The 18,837-nt window shown below is 42.1% G+C and overlaps 1 protein-coding gene across 1 annotated transcript in view; it reads left to right on the top strand.

The window, feature by feature from the left end:
* LOC132575216 (lipoxygenase homology domain-containing protein 1-like) overlaps positions 1 to 18,837 on the top strand; it is a 192,448-nt gene that overhangs the window by 92,446 nt on the left and 81,165 nt on the right. Inside the window, 3 exon segments of the mRNA XM_060243790.1 lie at positions 7,233 to 7,387; positions 12,676 to 12,734; positions 14,566 to 14,610. Coding sequence (XP_060099773.1) covers positions 7,233 to 7,387; positions 12,676 to 12,734; positions 14,566 to 14,610 — 259 coding nt within the window.

The following is an 18,837-nucleotide window of genomic DNA, read 5'->3' as shown; positions in this document are numbered from 1 at the left end:
TTAAAGCTCTTCGGGATTTTTTCTCTTTCTGTTAGTGAGTAATTAATTTTCAATCCAGGCAATAGCATGTTTGCAGCTTGCCTCATCTCTCACTGGTATCTATAAATTCCCCAAGATATAAGCATATTGACCAGCCACAGATTAGATACCATCTAGTGTAACTGTGTACTGAGTATATTGGTTATATAAAAAAGAAGCATCTATGCCTTGGCACATTGGTTATTCATATTCTTGATGCTGTTCATGGTCGCTATAACTCTATGCTTCTCCTTGTAAAACATACACCAAAGGCAAGAGAAGGAATAGGACCAGGATTTAGCCAATTATAGTTTGCATGAACACAGAAAGCCAGAGAATGTGGAACTTCTATTTAATTACAGAATTTATTGTTCTCTGAGTTCTTCATTCTGATTTGTTCCCATCATGGTTCATGGGAGTTGTAGTTACCAGTTTCATACCAGATTCCTACACCATCAATATTGAAGAAGACTGAAGAAGACCGCAGATTTATACCCTGCCCTTCTCTCTGAAGCAGAGTCTCAGAGTGGCTTACAGTCTCCTTTATCTCCTTCCCCCAGAACACCCTGTGAGGTGGGTGGGGCTGAGAGCTGCCCTTTCTAGGACAACTCCTATCAGAGCTATGGCTACCCCAAGGCCATCCCAGCAGCTGCAAGTGGAGAAGTGGGGAATCAAACCCAGTTCTCCCATAAGAGTCCACACACTTAACCACTACATCAAACTTGCTCTCCAGTCTGACTAAACTACACAAACAGAAATAATCATCTCCTAATGGGCCCATTCTATCTTATTGGATTTATACCCCACCCTATGCTCTGAATCTTAAAGTCTAAGAGTGGCTTACAGTTTCCTTTATCTCCCCCCCCCCACACATACACACAACAGACACCCTGTGAGGTAGGTGGGGCTAAGAGAGCTCTCCCAGAAGCTGCCCTATGGCTGATCCAAGGCCATTCCAGCTGCAAGTGGAGGAATGGGGAATCAAACCTGGTTCTCCCATATAAAAGTCCATGCACTTAACCGCTACACCCATAAAATGTAAGGGATTTCAATTCACATTACAGTTTGTGATTACAATTGCAGATCCCCAATTCTAATCCCAGGAGATCATTTCACTATGAGGGCTGTCCTTCCAGCCCCAAAACATCTCTGCTCCTCCTAAAGGATGTCATTGGGCCCAGAGCATTTCTGCTACTACCATGGCCTGCACCCAGTGCCATTGTGGCAATGCCAGCTCAAGAGGACCCATGTGAAGCACAGAATCACACTCCAAGTGTCGAGGAGTGGGGGGAGGTTGCAGCAGGTCAGAGGAACCTGTGCCACTGGCTAATTACAATAAATGAACTGACTGACAGTGCCACTGTGGCAATGCATGCAAAAGGAGGACTAATGTCAAACCAGAAGATCCCCGTAGTTACAGTTTACAGAATACCCAGTAGAACACAGTGCCACTGGCACTGCAAGCTTAAAAGGATTGCTCTCAAAGCACAGAGTCACAACCAATCCAAGCAAGGTGTGTGTGTGTGTGTGGGGGGGTTTGCAAGCTTTGTGCAAGAAGATGGGAAGGTAACACAGGAACTCTGGCAAAGGAAGGGAAAAAAACTCTTGAACTGGCATGACTAATTTGAAATTGATCAGAGTATTTCCAAAACTGGAGAATTACACACACACACACACACACACACACTGTTGATTTGAACTTTGGCACGCATTTTGATTGAACAGTCTGTCTGTAAATGTGTTCATTCATGAACCAGCAGGAACCTTCATGAACAGCTTGCAAGTTTGTGGAATATCTGTACTGGTAGACCTGCCACAAATTTCACTTCACAAACCACAAACTGGCCAAAGTTCATCACAAAGTCTAGTTCCTGCCTATCCCTAATAATAACCAGTCATACTACAGTAAAGTTAGCAATTCTATGTTTATCAAAGTACCATTTTTTTCCCTACAAGGTTACACACACAATGGTGGTTTGCCATTGCCTTCCCCAGTCATCTACACTTTACCCCCAGCAAGCTGGGTACTTATTTTACCAACCTTGGAAGGATGGAAGGCTGTGTCAACCTTGAGCCGGCTACCTGAACCCAGGATCGAACTCAGGTTGTAAGCAGAGCTTGAACTGTAGTACCACAGCCTACCACTCTGTGCCATGGAACTCTTTCTCCTTTTCTTAAAAGACCTACCAAATATCCTAGTCCTCTGCTTGGGATTTTGTCTCCTCATTGAACAATAATGAAAGAAACTTATCTATCTCTCAGTTCCTCTTACCCTTTCCCTTCCTCTTCTATCTCTTGGCCATGCTAAACCTTCCTCATTCTTTTCTATTTTATGCCCTGTGACATTTGATAAGTTGACTCCTGAGGTATTCTCATCTCACCTCTCTGTGTCTCCCTTTAATCCTTTCCTCCTGAATCCTGGTTTCATGCCCTCCATTTTTTTTAGTCACCACTGCACAACCTACTGCTCTCCTTTGGCTGTTTCTGTACATTAAAATAGTCCATTTATTTCCCATATTTTCATTATTTTCCTGCCATATTCTACCTTTGAATTTTCCATTAGTCCTCTGCCGCAAAACCTTTTGAGATTTATGAGAGCTCTCACTCTTTCAGCTTTTTCTCCTCTAGTTCCTCTCTTGATCTTTTACAATCTGTCCTCTTCTGTGTTCCACTGAAACCATCCTTGCCAAAACCATTCATGATCTATTCAGTAATAAATCAGACTTTCTCTCTAACTCTGTCATCATCTTCTGTGGCTCATAGTTGCTTTTGGACATGGTTGATCACTCTCACCTGGTTCTATAGTCTATTTACACATTCTGTGTTTGCTTGTGCTTCCAACTCTGTTGTGATCTCTAAGGGATCTGTTCTCAGCCCAGTGCTATTCTTTTTGTACACAATGCCTCCTTACTGACTTCATCAACTGCAGAGGCTTTTAGGACCACCTATTTGCTGACATTCAGTTCTATCTCTATATCCAACTAACTCTGCATTCCAACTGTATCCCTGATTGGGTGTTTCACCTTATACTGAATATAGAATCATGGAATCATAGAGTTGGAAGGGATCTCCAGGGTTATCTAGTCCAACCCCCTGCACAATGCAGGAAACCCACAAATACCTACCCCAAATTCACAGGATCTTCATTGCTGTCAGATGGCTATCTAGCCTCTGTTTAAAAACCTCCAATGAAGGAGAGCCCACCACCTCCCAAGGAAGTCTGTTCCACTGAGGAATTGCTCTAACGGTCAGGAAGTTCTTCTTAATGTTGAGCTGGAAACTCTTCTGATTTAATTTCAACCCATTGGTTCTGGTCCTACCTTCCAGGGCCACAGAAAACAATTCCACACCATCCTCTATATGTCAGCCCTTCAAGTACTTGAAGATGGTGATCATATCACCTCTCAGCCACCTCCTCTCCAGACTAAATATCCCCAGCTCCTTCAGGACTTGGTCTCCAGACCCCTCACCATCTTCGTCACCCTCCTCTGGACCCATTCCAGCTTGTCTATATCTTTCTTAAAATATGGTGCCCAAAACTGAACACAATACTCCAGGTGAGGTCTTACCAGAGCCGAGTAAAGCAATACCATCACATCACGTGATCTGGACACTATACTTCTGTTGATGAGCCCAAAATTGCATTTGCCTTTTTAGCCACCGGATCACACTGTTGACTCATGTTCTGTGTATGATCCACTAAGACCCCTAGATCCTTTTCGTACATACTACTGCTAAGATAAGTCTTCCCCTTCCTATAACTATGTATGGGATTTTTCTACCGAATTGCAGAACTTTGCATTTATCCCTGTTAAAATTCACTTTATTGGTTTTAGCCCAGTTTTCCAGCCTGTCATCCTGTATCCTGTTTCTGTCTTCTACTGTATTTGCAATCCCTCCCAATTTAGTATCATCGGCAAATTTAATAAGCATTCCCTCTATTCCTTCATCCAAATCGTTTATAAAGCTGTTGAACAAAACAGGTTCCAGGACAATCCTTGAGGCACTCCACTTGTCACTCCTCTCCAAGAGGATGAGGAACGATTCACAAGCACTCTTTGGGTGTGATCTGTCAATCAGTTTCAGATCCACTTAACAGTAACAGGATCCAAACCACATTTTACCAACTTGTCAACAAGGATAGTATGTGGAACCTTATCAAAAGCCTTACTGAAATCAAGATAAATGACATCTACAGCATTCCCCTGATCCAGTAAGGTAGTCACTTTCTCAAAAAAAGAGCTCAGGTTAGTTTGACATGACTTGTTCTTGAGAAACCCATGCTGGCTCTTAGTAATCACATCCATTCTTTCTGAATGTTCCAGGACCAACTGTTTGATGATTTGTTCTAAAACTTTTCCAGGAATAGACGTCAAGCTGACGGGTCGGTAGTTACCCGGATTGTCTTTTTTCCCCTTCTTGAAGATGGGGACAACATTCACCCACCTCCAATCTTCTGGCACCTCTCCTGTTTTCCAAGAATTCTCAAAAATAATAGCCAGAGGCTCAGAAATTCATCCGCCAGCTCTTTTAGAACCCTTGGATGCAGTTCATCTGGCCCTGAGGACTTAGTTTCATTTAAAGAAGCTAGGTGTTTATGTACTACCCCTATACTGATCCTAGGTTGGAACTTCATACCCTCCTTATATGTTCTGTTTTTGCCATGTTAAGCACCATTTCCCTCAGAAGAGAAGACTGAGGAAAAGTAGAAATTGAGCAGTTTTGCCCTTTCTTCATTACCCGTTACAATTTCACTTTCCTGCCCTCGCAATGGGCCTACCATGTCTTTGCTCTTTTTCTTACTCTGAACATAAGAACCCTTTTTGTTGTTTTTTGTTGTTCATACTGAGCTTTAGCTTTTCTAACTTTTTCTCTACAAGCATTGGTAACTTGTTTATATTCATCCTTGGTTATAAGGCCTTCCAATTCCTAAAGGAGTCTTTTTTATTTCTCAAGTCTTTAGAGAGTTGTTTATGGAGCCAATTCGGCTTCTTTAGGGTTTTTCCATTTTTTCTTCTCATAGGAATTGTCTGTGATTTCGCTTTTAAGAAACTCCCACCCCTCCTGAACCCCCTTCTTCCTAAGTATTTCTGACCATGGGATTTTACCCAGCATAGTTCTAAGTTTATTGAAGTTTGCCTTTCTGAAGTCCAACCTAGAAGTCTGACTACGTATAGCTTTTCCCTTCTCTAAGACTGTAGATTTCAAAATCACTACTGCCCAGGGTGCCCACTATTTCCACTTCTTCAATCAATTCTTCCTTGTTGGTGAGAATCAGATCCAAGATAGCAGATCCCCTTGTTTCCTTCCTCACTTTCTGGAAAAGGAAGTTGTCAGCAAGACAAGTCAAGAATCTATTTGACTTTTCATTTTTAGCAGAGTTGGACTTCCAACAGATGTCCGGGTAATTGAAATCTCCCATGATCACTGTGCCCCTTCTCTTGGAAAACTTTGCAATCTGTTATAGGAGTATCTCATCCAAGTCCTTTGCCTGGCTTGGTGGTCAATAATATCACTGTTTTTTCTTACTCCTTTTACTTTTACCCAGACTCTCAGCTTTCAGGTACAGATTCACATATTTCCTCACAAGTATATACCTCCTTCACATATACTGCTACATCTCCGCCCTTTCTCATTTGCCTGTCCCTTTTAAATAAGTTGTACCCCTGAATCTTAATGTTCCAGTTGTGAGTGTCATCCCACCAAGTTTCAGTAAGGCCTATTATGTCATAGTCTTCCTGTATTAGGACTTCCAGCTCCTCCTGTTTGTTTCCCATACTCTGGGCATTAGTGTAGAGACATTGGAATCCACGTTTTGTGCATCCTGAGGGTTTAGTTTCCATACAAACCTGCAAGTTCACATTACCTAGCATATTCTCCACTCTCTGCAAATCTTTAATGTTCTTATCCCCAGTTTCTGGCATCATATGAGGCTTTGAATTATTGTCTCACTTGTTCCATTATTAAATATGAACAAGAGCAACTCTTCTGCATTCCTCCCATGCCTTTCTCCTTCTGCATCATGCATAAACATCAAGATCAACACCCTCCATGTTGATAATAGACAATTCCTTGACTTTCTTTGATTCCTTTCTATATTCAGGCATAACCAAATCATGCCATTTTATTTCTGTACAACACTACAAAAATATGGCTTTTCCATCCCCTTGTTAAAACTTTGGTTTAAATTCAGGGCATTTTCCACATTAACTATTGTAATATTCCCCTGTCTAGACTTCCATTCTTAAATCTTGGCCCTCTCACCTCTCTCAAAAGTTGCCAAAACACTGTCTCTCCACTGCTCATGCCACAGGACAAACTTTCTGGTCTGCTTCCAGAAATTGTCACAAACTCTTCAGATGTACCTTGAGGAGGGGAGCATACCCTTTCTTCATTATCTCTTTCGGCCAGCATATCCAGATCTGTTCCTGTCCATGACCATCACCCCCTCAGCCTCACAACAGTCTCCCGTTTCTTGAAACAACTCTGCCATTTCTCGCATTCCTCTATTTGTGTCTCAGAGTTCCTCCAAAGACAAATCTGTGATTCCTTATCTCTCCCTTTCCACAAATTCTTCCAACACATTTTCTGTGAAGCTCTTAGCCCTCACACACTACTGAAGAGTCAAGAGTAAGGGATACACAACTGAATTCTCAATGGATGTTTTCCTATTTACCTTCCCTTCCATTCTCCTCTCCTCCTTCCATTGCTTATCTTTCCTGTGTCAGATCTTATATTGTAAGCTCTTCAGGACATAGACTGATCTTGTTACTCTGTAATGCACTACACAGATTAGTAGTATTTTGGGTTGGATTATACCAGTGTGAGCAGAGCAACTATTTCTGAAGCTAACTTTCCTCCTTCCCCCACCTGCTGCAGGCCAAAATCATGCTTTGTAGGCTGCTGGATCCCCTGGGAACAGTGTGCAGGGGGTGAAGCGGAGTATAGGGGTCATGCCCCCCTTTTCTGTTGGTAGTAGTACCTTTTATCAGTGGAAATTACAATCAGTTCACTGTTATTAAACTAATACATTCAGCTGTAGTGTTAGCTTTTGTCTATTTAAAAGGGTCAGGAAGATGTGGTTTGTTATTATTTCCTTTAGAGCCGTAAAAACGAGTACTAGGAAGCTGGTTATCTCAACACTATTGAGAGTAGTGTACATCAACAATGGTTTCTTACAATCCATATTAATGTCTATGGTTCTTTTCCCCTAGGTGGATATGTTTGAAATCCAAGCTGTGTCTCTTGGAAATCTAAAGAAGGTTCTGTTGCGCTGTGAGGCCAATGACAAGTCACAGAATTGGTTCTGTGAGAAAATAATCATCAGAGAAGCTGGGAAAGATTTGGAATATATTTTCAACTGTGAGAGGTTGTATTTCAGTTAAAATTCCTATTCTAAAAGTAACTTTCCAAAAAAAGTGACATGAGCTGCAAGGCCCCCATGAACTGCACACACAAAATGGAGGTTTCTCACTTGCCTGCTCATGCTTTAGTTGCTTGAGCCCCCTGCAATGCTCCTGTCTCAATTCAGGAGAACCTCAGGAATGATACTGGGCTTCCAGCTACAATAATAGCTGGATTTGGCAAGGGCGAACTGTGAAAATTGCTCTCTTTTCCTCCACCAGTGGAAGTACTCTTTCACAAGCGGAAAACAGTCATTAGATAAAACTCATTATTGCCTAAGATTACAATAATTTAGATGTTTAAGAATGAATAATTAATTATTAATGCATGGCAGTGTCTGTGGGATAGCCAGAAGATCCTAAGATCATCTGCCAGCCAGAATTTCTAGCTATTTTAGCATTGTGTACTTCAAGGTGGCAACCTAAAGTTGTTTTTAAAGGTAGAGACATTTCAGAGGTGGTTTGACATTGCCTGCTGTAAGCCAAAATGCCCTCAAAACGAGGTTGGGGAATTGACAAGTGGGCACCTGGTTTAAAAAGGATCTTTGAATCTATGTATACAGAATGCACGTCCAGAAATTATTGCTTAAAATTCACCAGGGACACTAATTAAGTAAAAACAATTAAAATTTATTATAGAAAAATATAGGCACACAAACAAGACAATAAACTCATAAAACATACATACAGTCCTAAGAAAAATAGAGAGAGATTCAGAGATAGGGGATGAAAGGTACAGGGGTGGATGACAGTGGTCAGCTGGTACATGACCTCAGAAAAAGGGGAGGCCCTGCATTGACCATAAGGGCTGGACTTATGCAGTAGCCAGTTAATTGGCATTCCCTGATTGGATGCTCATAGCTAGCCAATGAGCAGACTTGGCCTTAGTTACCTGATTGGACTTTCAGGTAACAATGGGCCAAGGGGGAGGCTCCAGGATGACCATTAAGGGAAAGAATGGGAAAAATTATTAAAGTGGGAGGTACTTAAGTCTATCAAACTTATCTAAAAAGATGACAATAGATGGCCAAATTGCTACCTAGGTAACACCCGGTCTATACAAAGAAACTTGGCTCTGGGTAAAGATGTTCTTCCTACTCTTCGATCTTCTACTGGCACCAGTCTTTGTCTTGAGTTCCGTTGGACAAAGGCTTAGGTGGTCTGACAGGATCCATGCCTAGGATAAGCTTGATGGCTTTATGCATAGGTGACATCTGTTGAGTACGTGAGCCTCCTGCTTCGCTGTGATGGAGTCTGACAGTGCAGGAAGAAAGCTGCTGGTGGTGTTAGCCTCCCAAGATGGATTCTATGGTTGAGGCTGGAAACCGCTTGCCTGGACAGTTCCTGGCGACGCACCTTCTTCCACTGCTATGGCCAAGATGGGGATTACACGGGACGACTGGAAACCACCTGTTCTCCTGGTTAGCACTCCTTCAGAGACACGGAGTGCTGCTGCAACGTTATGGCTGTTAGTACTCATAAGTCCCTTCCAGTTTGGTAGACAAAATCCACATTCTCCTGGTAGATGTGTGTGAGTTGAGTCTCCAGGCACCCTGGCAATCTGATGGGTGACTACCATGTTCTGGAAATAGGGGTATTATCCTCACACTGCCTCTGCACCACACTCCTGGTATTCCTTGGAGGTTATATTTAATCCCCTTAATAAAAATATGAGAAACACAACAAACCTCCTAAAAACCCTTCATTTCCTGAAATCAGTGCATAGAGAATTTACAATTATTTAAATGCTTTATATTGTATACTTTATAAAACCCTTTGAATAAAAAAAACCCACAGAACAAAGTCATGTCATGTTTAAAAGAAATCAAAGCATATAACAGATGACATTAGGATTTTTTGTGTATTCAAAGAAAGGAAAGTTGTGTGAATGAGGCTCCCAACAGATTTTTCTTTAAATAGCAGGCATGTGGGGCTTTGTTTTGGATCAGAATCTCTGTGCAAGGCAACAGGAGGGTTAAGTCTTGTCCCCCTGACATTTTTGTGATCTGAAATAGCCTACAGAGCTGTTATATATCCTGCTGGGCAAACATATAGGCATCTGCCTCTGTACTTGCAGCTTTTCCCAACTCCGCTGGGCAGATAATAACTCTGGATAACTATTTGAGGTCAAGTAATTGGCATGGGATGATGACTTTCAGTAACTACTAATGATCTGTATGATAATAAGAGAGATGTCTTAGTTTAGGATACACAAACTTTTTTTTAACTTTGCCTCCGTTTATAGAAGTTAAAAAATATATATAATATGAAGTATTAACATGGTATAACAAAGCCATGATTATAAATACAAGTCAATGAAATGTAATAATCCAAGAGAGGATGCATAAAAGCATAAAAATATAGACAGCAGAAAAAGCACTTTCTTTTTCTTTCCCTTCTCCCTCAGATATTGAGTGGCATATAACCAATTCAGAGTTGACAAGCAAAGGACCACTGATTTTTTCTTTCATTTGCTTGAAAATACATAAACTGCTTGATATTATCATTCTGACAGAAGTTTCTAAGAGAAATGAGGGCAGCTCTTTACCTCAAAGTAGCAGGTGGCAATGGTTAGGATCATATCCATTCTCTGGTGAGGCACATGGCCTAGAAACTGGCATGATGGGAAGCTTCAGCATAGTCATTTTGGTATAATTAGGACATGGGGGCTAGTGAGCAAAAAATATATGTATTAGAACAGAGGCAGAAAAGGTACAGAGGAAAGAATAGTGATTCTACTTTCTCTCTTGAACCAGCTTTATAGAACACCACTACTGTTAAAAAGGTTAACTTGGGGCAGCCACACCACCAAGGGGCAGCTTTTCATTGGAAAAAATGTACTGCTGAATCACAATGTCCTTTTCAAAATAGATTGCCCCACCAGCTGATAAGTGCTTTCTTCTTAACAACTGCCCCTATTCAACAGGAAAAAAACCCATTTTGATCAGAAAGTTTAATAACATTACCGCCCCCCCCCAAAAAAAAAACCCTGTGGTGTGCTAATATTTTTCAAACTTTACACTTGTATTAACTTGTAAGAATTTATTGTCTTCCATTTTATTCCTGGAAGTAGATTAAGGGGTTTTTTTTCCTTAGAAAAAACTTGTGCATATATAATAATTAGTTCTCAGTGCATCTGGCACATAAGTAATCAGCCACACCATAGATTTGATTTAACTTGGAGCATTTCCTGTATAAGCAAACTTATAACTCCAGCAAGGTGCTGAGTTCTCTAAATTGCCTATCTAACACTTGTGTTAATCCAAACATGCTGTACTTTTACCAGCGTTGTTGAATCTGTGGACTTGGAGAACACATAGCAGGCTTCATCATGAAATGGCTTCCAGGAGAAGGAACAATGTCAACCTTAAAATGGCCACCATGGGGGCTGGGGCTAATTGCAAAATGTTGGAAAGATCAGAGCCAATCATCCTCATATTATAGAGCTAGTTGAATGCATGCTACCAGCAGACACAAAAGTGAAGAATCCCAGGCCCTTTTGAAATACCTCCTGCTCCAATTAGGAAGGCAGAAGCAAGTAGACATCAGTAAACGCAGTGGCAGACATGATAGTGCCTATGGGCACCACATTTGGAGATCACTGACATAACAGATGCCAGGAAAGGACCTCCAGGGTCATCTAGTCCAACCCCCTGCACAATGCAGGAAACTCTTTTGATTTAATTTCAACTGATTGGTTCTCATCCTACCTTTTGGGGCTACAGAAAACAATTCTGCACCATCCTCTATATGAGAGCCCTTCAAGTACTTCAAGATGGTGATCATATCACCTCTCAGCTGTCTCCTCTCCAGGCTAAACATGCCCAGCTCCTTCAACCTTTCTTCATAGGACTAGGTCTCCAGCCCCCTCACCATCTTCGTCGCCCTCCTCTGGACCCGTTCCAGTGTGTCTATATCCCTCTTAAAATGTGGTGCCCAAAACTGAACACAATATTCCAGATGAGGTCTTCTTACCAGATGTTAAGCATTTAGTTGTAGCATAGATCCAGATGGCCAGTCGAGATCCAGGTGTGCAGTAGGTTAGCCACTGGACTCAAAATTTGTTCCAGTTGTATCCTAAATGTCTAGGTGTGGGCCCTCACTTGGCCTCCATTCCAGTGGCAGCCACCAACCTGCCATAATTTGATTCAGTGGGGGCAAGCTTTCATAGTGGGAGCCGGTGATGGAAGCACAGCAAGACTCTGCCTTATTGTTAGGTTCCCATCTAATCAGGAAGCACGGGAGCTGGTCCTCATAACAAACAGCTACCAAAACAATTATTAGTCACCTGTTGATATTATTAGCTAGTGTCAAACAGCCAGCAGCCTACTCACACTACAACAGGGAATCTTGAGCAGCTGGCCAAAGCTCTTAGTTAAAGACTAATGACAGGAACCTGGACAAGGGCAAAGTGGCATGCTCTGGCTAGACCAAACTAAAGGCCAGGGAAAGATAGGGAGGGATTGACCCAGGCTAGAGTGGAGTCATTGAATGCAGGTCAGGGGAGACAATGGGGAACTGCTGAGCCTTGCATTAAGGCTGAATTCTCTTGCTTTCTCTCTCAAACTGCTTCTTGCATGCCTGCCCCCATAAGAGAGAAAGAAAAGTTCCGCAGGGAACATGAAAAATGTTTTGAAGGTTACTCAACACAAGTGGCTTCAGTTAAATCCTGCTCTGAGGTCTGATGAATTTTTCTCAGTTCACATCACCTTTCTTTCATCCCTTTTGTCTTCCTGAGAAATACAACAGCAAACTAGGGCTGTGCACTGATAAACAAATTATTGAAATCCAGGATTTGGAGGGGAACCTCTACTGTGATTGCTGGTTTTCAGTAGGATGTTACTGGCTTGGGACAGGTTCAAATCTCTGTGGTTTTTTAGATTCCGGGTTTTTGGGACCATTATCGTCAATAGGAGAACCAATCCTAGGGTCTGAGGCCACTGTTTTTAAAGACAATGGCACCAAATTTGCACAGAACATAGTCTTCCCTCTGATTTAAAGATCCCCCCACAGTTTTCAAGTGAATTGGACCAAGGGGTAAAATGTTACAATAATAGCAACACCACCAAGAAGAAGAATGTGATGCTAGCTTGCCATGCTGGTGGGACTTGTGTGCTCCAGTGAAGCAAAGGGCTATGCTATTGACAGTGTAGCTGCTGGCAGGGTCTTCCACAGGTCTCTGCTAATGAGTCAGATTAAATGCATTCCAACCCCCCATTCAATATGGTGAACAGCATTTCTTTTTCTTCCTCAGGTGGCTGCCCTTTATGTCCCAAGGCATAATTCATTCAGAAACAGAACTCTTTCCTCAAGGTAAGACTGCTGTTAGTATGCAGATGAAATCAATCATTTGTGTCTTGCCTAGAGAACTAGAAGTTACATGGGAAACCTCGTCAAAAACATTTGTTTCAAAGCAGGAATTACAAATGTTTCTGGTACACATTTCAGCAAACCTTGTTTACTACATTAATGTTGATAATGGTCAATGTAAAAGAGAAGCATTAGGGTGATGGGATAGCTGAATATGCCTTCAAAGACCAATTTTCTGCCAATGGGCTTTTTGATTTTGAAGACCAGCAGCTAAAAAAAAAGTCCTGTGTTTAAGAATTAATTACAGGGGAGAAATAGTGTCTGGGGAAGAGTTCAGCACATTCATATGTATGCACACACACAGATTTTACCCCTTGTGCCCCTGCAAGTGCATTAACATTAAAAGGAAAATTGGGTAAGAAGGAAAACTTGGGGTTAGGGAGCCAGTGTTACATCCATAGCTACAGAAGATAACATGATATGCAATGGTTGGCTGTTCCCAGCCTGCCAAGCTATCTCCTCAGTCCTGGCTGGTGAGCATTTGTACCAGCTCCAAGAGGTCTACAGCAGAAGTCCCAAACATTTTTTAACCTGCTGACACAGGGTGGTGGGTGCAATCACAAAAAGGATGCTGCAGGAGGGGGAGTCAGCCACAAAATGTCAGGGAGAGTGAGGTTGTGCATAATTCTAACAGCAACTCTTCAACATTTCAGGCAGAAGCTGTTTAACAAGATGCCTCTTTAAATGAACGTGTAGATTAAACATTTTCTTGCATACATACCCAATAATGCAGTGAAGATCCATGTGCTGTAGTGGTAGCTGTTTCTGAAGTTGAAGCAAGTTTTAAATACTCTGCACAATCAGCCATGGAGTTAGAAACAATAAAAAAACACTGTGTTGGAAGTTGCCACTAAAACAACTTTTTAAAAGTCTGCACAGCCAATCAGATTTCCAGTGGACAATCCAAAGCCTTACTGGGCCCAAACCTCGCTTGGCCCCATGTAAAAATACTTGGTGGCCACCAAGAAGGGTGTCAGTGGGCATCATGGCATCCTGGGCTTTTTTTGAGCAGGAATGCACAGAAACACAGTTCTGGCTAATTTGGCAGCAGAGGGTGTGGCCTAATATGCAAATAAGTTCCTGCTGGTGGCCTAATATGCAAATGAGTTTCATGGACACCATGTTGAGGGACCCTAGTCTAGATAATGCTGTGTTGTGTTTGTCTTTGCCTCCTCCCCCTTCCCTGCAGGGCACTATAAATGTCCTTGCATGGCACAGCTACGCCCTGGCAAGAGCAAAAGCAGGTATAAGTACAAGAGACTCGTCAGCCCTTGATCAGGCCATACTACAGACTTGAGAGTACAGGTTTTGCTGGATCCAGAAGCCCAGATCCTCTAAGCTGCTGAAAATTTTCATGGAGATGGAAAATGCCATTGAGTTTCTGTACAATTTAGAGGAAGCATGGTCTATAAATTGGATGCCACTTATAGATATAATGTTGACTTGTGAAAAAATATATTTTATTATTTGGGTACATATTTACTGCACTCTTCCTCTGAGGAGCTTGGGAAAGCACACATGGTTTCTTCATCCTTCCTTCATTCTGGCTTCAAATAGGTTAGCCAGAGAGAAGATGAGGTCACCCAGTATGTCTCATGGCAAGTCAAAATTTGGACTGCAGAGTCCTAAAGTCACATTCTAAGAGCTGGCTATGCTAGCTCAAATATATATATATTTATCAACAACGTAAGAGTTAATATTAAATGACACCATCCTTTCATTTCTCATTGAAACCTGTCAACTCTATTAACAATTTCATTTTTATTTTTGGCAGAAATGCAAATAAGTCATCACCTGAAAATAAAAGAGGAAGAAGATGGTAAATCTTTCTGCTGCTTTCTATAGTGCTGAGGAAAACTGGAAAGATGTTTTTGCAGATATTCTCACCCCCCATGACAAATTTGTTAGTGATTTTTGCCCCTGTAGTTTTCTTGGATTTTCTGTTCAGTGTTTTCTGCTCTCGTTTTGAATTGACTTCACAACATTACTTATGTCTTTACATTATTTAAATATACCCTTGCTTTTCTCTTCAATGGGGCCTCAAAGTCATTTGCACTATCATTCTCTCCTCCTCCATTTTATCCTCACAACAAAACCCTATGAGGTAGGTTAAGCTGAAAAAGAGTGACTGGCCCAGGGTCACCCAGTGAACTTCCATGGCAGAGTGGTGATTCAAACCTGGGTCTCCAGGTTTCAGAATACGTGTTATGCCTCTGATGCTCTCATGCAATATCATCACATTCACAGTGTGATTCTAGACTGAGCAGCAGGTTTTCTAAGGAGGGGAGGACTAAGGGTACTACATTCTGGGGAAATAGACACCCCAGGGTGAGGAAGCCAACTAAGGTGCTGGAGGAGAGAGTAGCAGCATACCTGTCCTAATCAAGCATCTTGTGTGTGTTCTGAATATGGGAAGGAAGCCCAGAAGGAAATTTTGCATAGGGGCTGATGGTGGCTCATGGCAACTCTGCCCCTTCACTACAAAAATGTTCATTGGAGGATGTTTGCTTCAACTCCAACCAACTATTTCAAAACAATGTTATGTATACATGCTTGCTATTGCCCCCCCCCCAGTCGGAATAAAGAGGTAAGTTGGGTAAACTTAGCCACTTTATTAACATAATTGATTAAACTAGTATGGCAAGGGCCATAGGCCTAAACAGGACAAGCCCTGGTGTCAGCCCCTTGACCCCTCCTTGTCTTGGGAAGAGAGAACCACCTAGCCCCAGCATGAGCCCAGGCTGTTATGGCTGGTGCTGGGCCAGCCAGATCCAAATCTCCACCCTCACCCAGGCCAGCATCAATCCGTCCAGAAAGATCCGCCCAGGTAAGGCTTTGTAGTGATCTGCATTCCCAGCATTGAGCCGTGAAGCCCATCTGCTGTTCATATATACCACATGCACCAGGAGGGGCCGAATTTTATGTGCTTTCATAGTATTAATTGTAATGCATGATCTTTAATTCTAAGTTTAATCAGCAGTCCATATGAAGGATGTTCTGGTCAGATTTTTGCGTGGTCTATGTTCTTTGATCGTTTGTTTCTTCTTGTTAAAGGCATGTTAATACTATTTGTAATAATTACTAAAACTTTATCTTAATTTTATTTTCACTAGTAAAGTTTTTCATTATGACTTCAGAGGTTTTAACCCAAGGCCAAGTTTAATTAGTTTCCTCCATTTCCCAATACTTCCTGTGATTTATTGTTTGTTCAGCTTAATTTTTCTGACCATAAACTGGATGCAAATTAGCTAACATATATCACAATAAAGCACAACTTTTTGCTACCTTGAACAAATGCTTAAACACTGGGGACTGGAGCAGATGGAACAGTTCCCATCCTGGTTCAACAACCAGCTTGGTTCAACAACTAATTTTGGTCAGCATTAATCATCATTATTATAATCAATACTCACCTAATAATGAGACAGACTTAAGAATGGGAAGAAATGGGATGAATCTGGGAATTAAAGGAAAGGAGTAGAAGGAGAGAAGGTAGGATTTGGTGATCCATTCCATTCCTGATTCCTTTAACACAGTTGATTATATTATATCTATACTAGCCCTAAATTAAATAATCCTTGTATCTAATAGTCTTGTGTGGCTTCTGCTGGGATCAAAGAGCACACACAGTAGGGTTGCCCCGCTCTAAAATATGGTTTTCTGCAAGCCTGAGGGAACTCTTGGCTTGCGAGGGGGGGGGGGGAATCTAAATTGTTATAAAAGGTGGATAACCCCCAAATGATGCAGCAACATCTAATGCATGTGCTGTCACTGTGAGTTTTTGGTTTTGTTCTTTTTAAACACTTTTAAATGGCATTTTGAACTGCCAAAGCAAGTCAAAATATTGCCTGACATTGAAATAGGGACGGTAGATACTACCAAAAGAAATGGGGAGGGGGAACCAGGATCAGATATCATGATGTGAGACGGCCAGGCTGGGCAATATGTGATAAGGTAAACTTCTCTGAGTGCTGTTGAGCTGTCTGTTTTTAAAATGTTTTTATTGTATTTTATTGTTTTATCATATGCTGTACTCTGCCCTGAGCCCTACAGGGAATGGATGGAATAGAAACATACTAAAATAAATTTTACAAAAAAATCAGAATTAGGAGGGAGAAAATGAAATACTATCAGAGCTGGGGCATGGTGAATGAGGAAGGAGACAGATGTCAAAAGGGGAGGGGACAGAAGGAAGCACAATTGGATGGAGCAGGAAAGAAAGGAAGGAGAGTTAGGGACAGCTGCTCTGGAGGGACAGAAAGCAAAACTGCAGATGGGTACAGGGAGCAGTAAGCATGAGGGGAAGTAGGTGAGAATGAGTAGCAGAGGAAAAGTTGGAGCTAGCAGGAGGGTAATGGTGAAAAAGTGGAAGAACAAGCACAGGGAGAAAGCACAAAGTGGGAAAATAATGGGATTCTATTCCCCCTCACAAGTCCTTGTGGGTGTCCACTTGCCATTTGGAAATTGCCAAGAGTTGTACTTATAAATGCTCATTTCTGCCAAGTGTGGGAGTAAGAATGCTGTTCAGCCATACTGGATCTCCAGCCCAGCCAGGCCCTCCTTTCTCCACTCCATATTTCTCGTTCTCTCCCTACTACCATCAAACCAATGTACAGGAAATTCAGGGTTTAAGCTTGTGACGGAACCGGCCCGATTCTGCCTTCAGACCCGGTCCCGTCAGCTCCCTATTGAGTCACCAACTCCTGGGGGGAGCTATTTCTCCTCCTGCCCCTTGGGCTCGCTGCCACCACCTGCTCAGTCTAGGGGTTCAGATTGAGAGGAACAGGACTCCCAATCCCCCTCTCCAGCTATGAGGCCAGGCCTCAAGGTCCTCTACCACCCTGCACTTGGGTTTCACAGAGACCTCAGCACTTCTTTGGGGCACCCCTGGAGGATTGGCACCTTATCCAACTGCATGCCTTCCCCCTTCCCCGGGGCCCCCTTCTCAACACAGCGTGGTCTAGAGCAGTTGGGGATCTAGGTGGTACAGAGATTGACTGCCAGCATTCAAAACAGAAAAAATATTTATTTACAAGAGAAAAAGAAAGGGAAAGAACAACAAAACAAAAACAGTTGCATTTAAAAAGTTAGCACAGCACAGCACCCGTAGAGCAAACAGCATGACAAACAAAATGTGGTTTTAAACGCGTCCTACTGTCCCTGATCTAAACACGCCCTGCCTTTTTGGATGACTTACTTGGTCTGACTGCCTGGAGGCCTCATTTTCCTGACTAGGCCGCATGCACAGGCAGGAGCCTCCACACTGGCAACCTCTTCCTTCGAGCTGCAGCTGAGAACTCCACTCTCTTCCTCCTAACTCACATGCAGAGAACAAAAGAACTTCCTGTCTCTCTAGGAGACTTTTCCCCTAGCGTTGTTGGTTTGGCTCTGGAACGGAGGGGGGAGTGAGGGGAAGGCTAGGCCCAAGCCTGCTTCGCAGTTTCATGTTTTCCCTCCCCATGAAGCTCCAACATTGACTAAAATGGCGTTTCTCCACAGAGCTCAAGCCACTTGTTGCTGTGCCATTGAAAGTTTCACTCTGTGTCTTCTCCTTTCACAATTACTACCAAGGGAAGCAACACACGTAATTGAGTACCCTAAAAAAATAGGATAAAACTGCTGATCATTTCCTTTCTGCTTTTAGTATCCATCGAAAGAAAAAGGATTTAATGTGGGTCAGTGAGATCAGATTGATTCTATGACAAAGTTAAAATTAAAAATTGAATAACAAAATAAAAACAAACACTGTGTTTGCAAAAACAACAGACTGAACAAGGATGAAAAGAAAAGTTAATAAAATCTAAATAATCAAATTCCTGATTCTTACATAGCCATATAGATAGTAATAACAGCAGGGCTTTTTTTGAGCAGGAATGCACAGGAACACCATTCCTGCTGGCTTGGCAGCAAGGGGTGTGGCCTAATATGCAAATTTTATTTTTAGGATAATGAGGTCTATTTTCTGTGGATCATAGTGCAACCAAGCAACAAGCCTCATCTTAGAATGCACATTATTTTTATACTCAAGTACACCTTTCCTCTTGCT

The sequence above is a fragment of the Heteronotia binoei genome, chromosome 7 (genome assembly GCF_032191835.1).
Source record: "Heteronotia binoei isolate CCM8104 ecotype False Entrance Well chromosome 7, APGP_CSIRO_Hbin_v1, whole genome shotgun sequence".
Taxonomy (NCBI): Eukaryota; Metazoa; Chordata; class Lepidosauria; order Squamata; family Gekkonidae; genus Heteronotia; species Heteronotia binoei.
The sequence above is the reverse complement of the archived record's forward strand: the minus strand, read 5'-3'. Positions and strand labels throughout refer to the sequence as shown.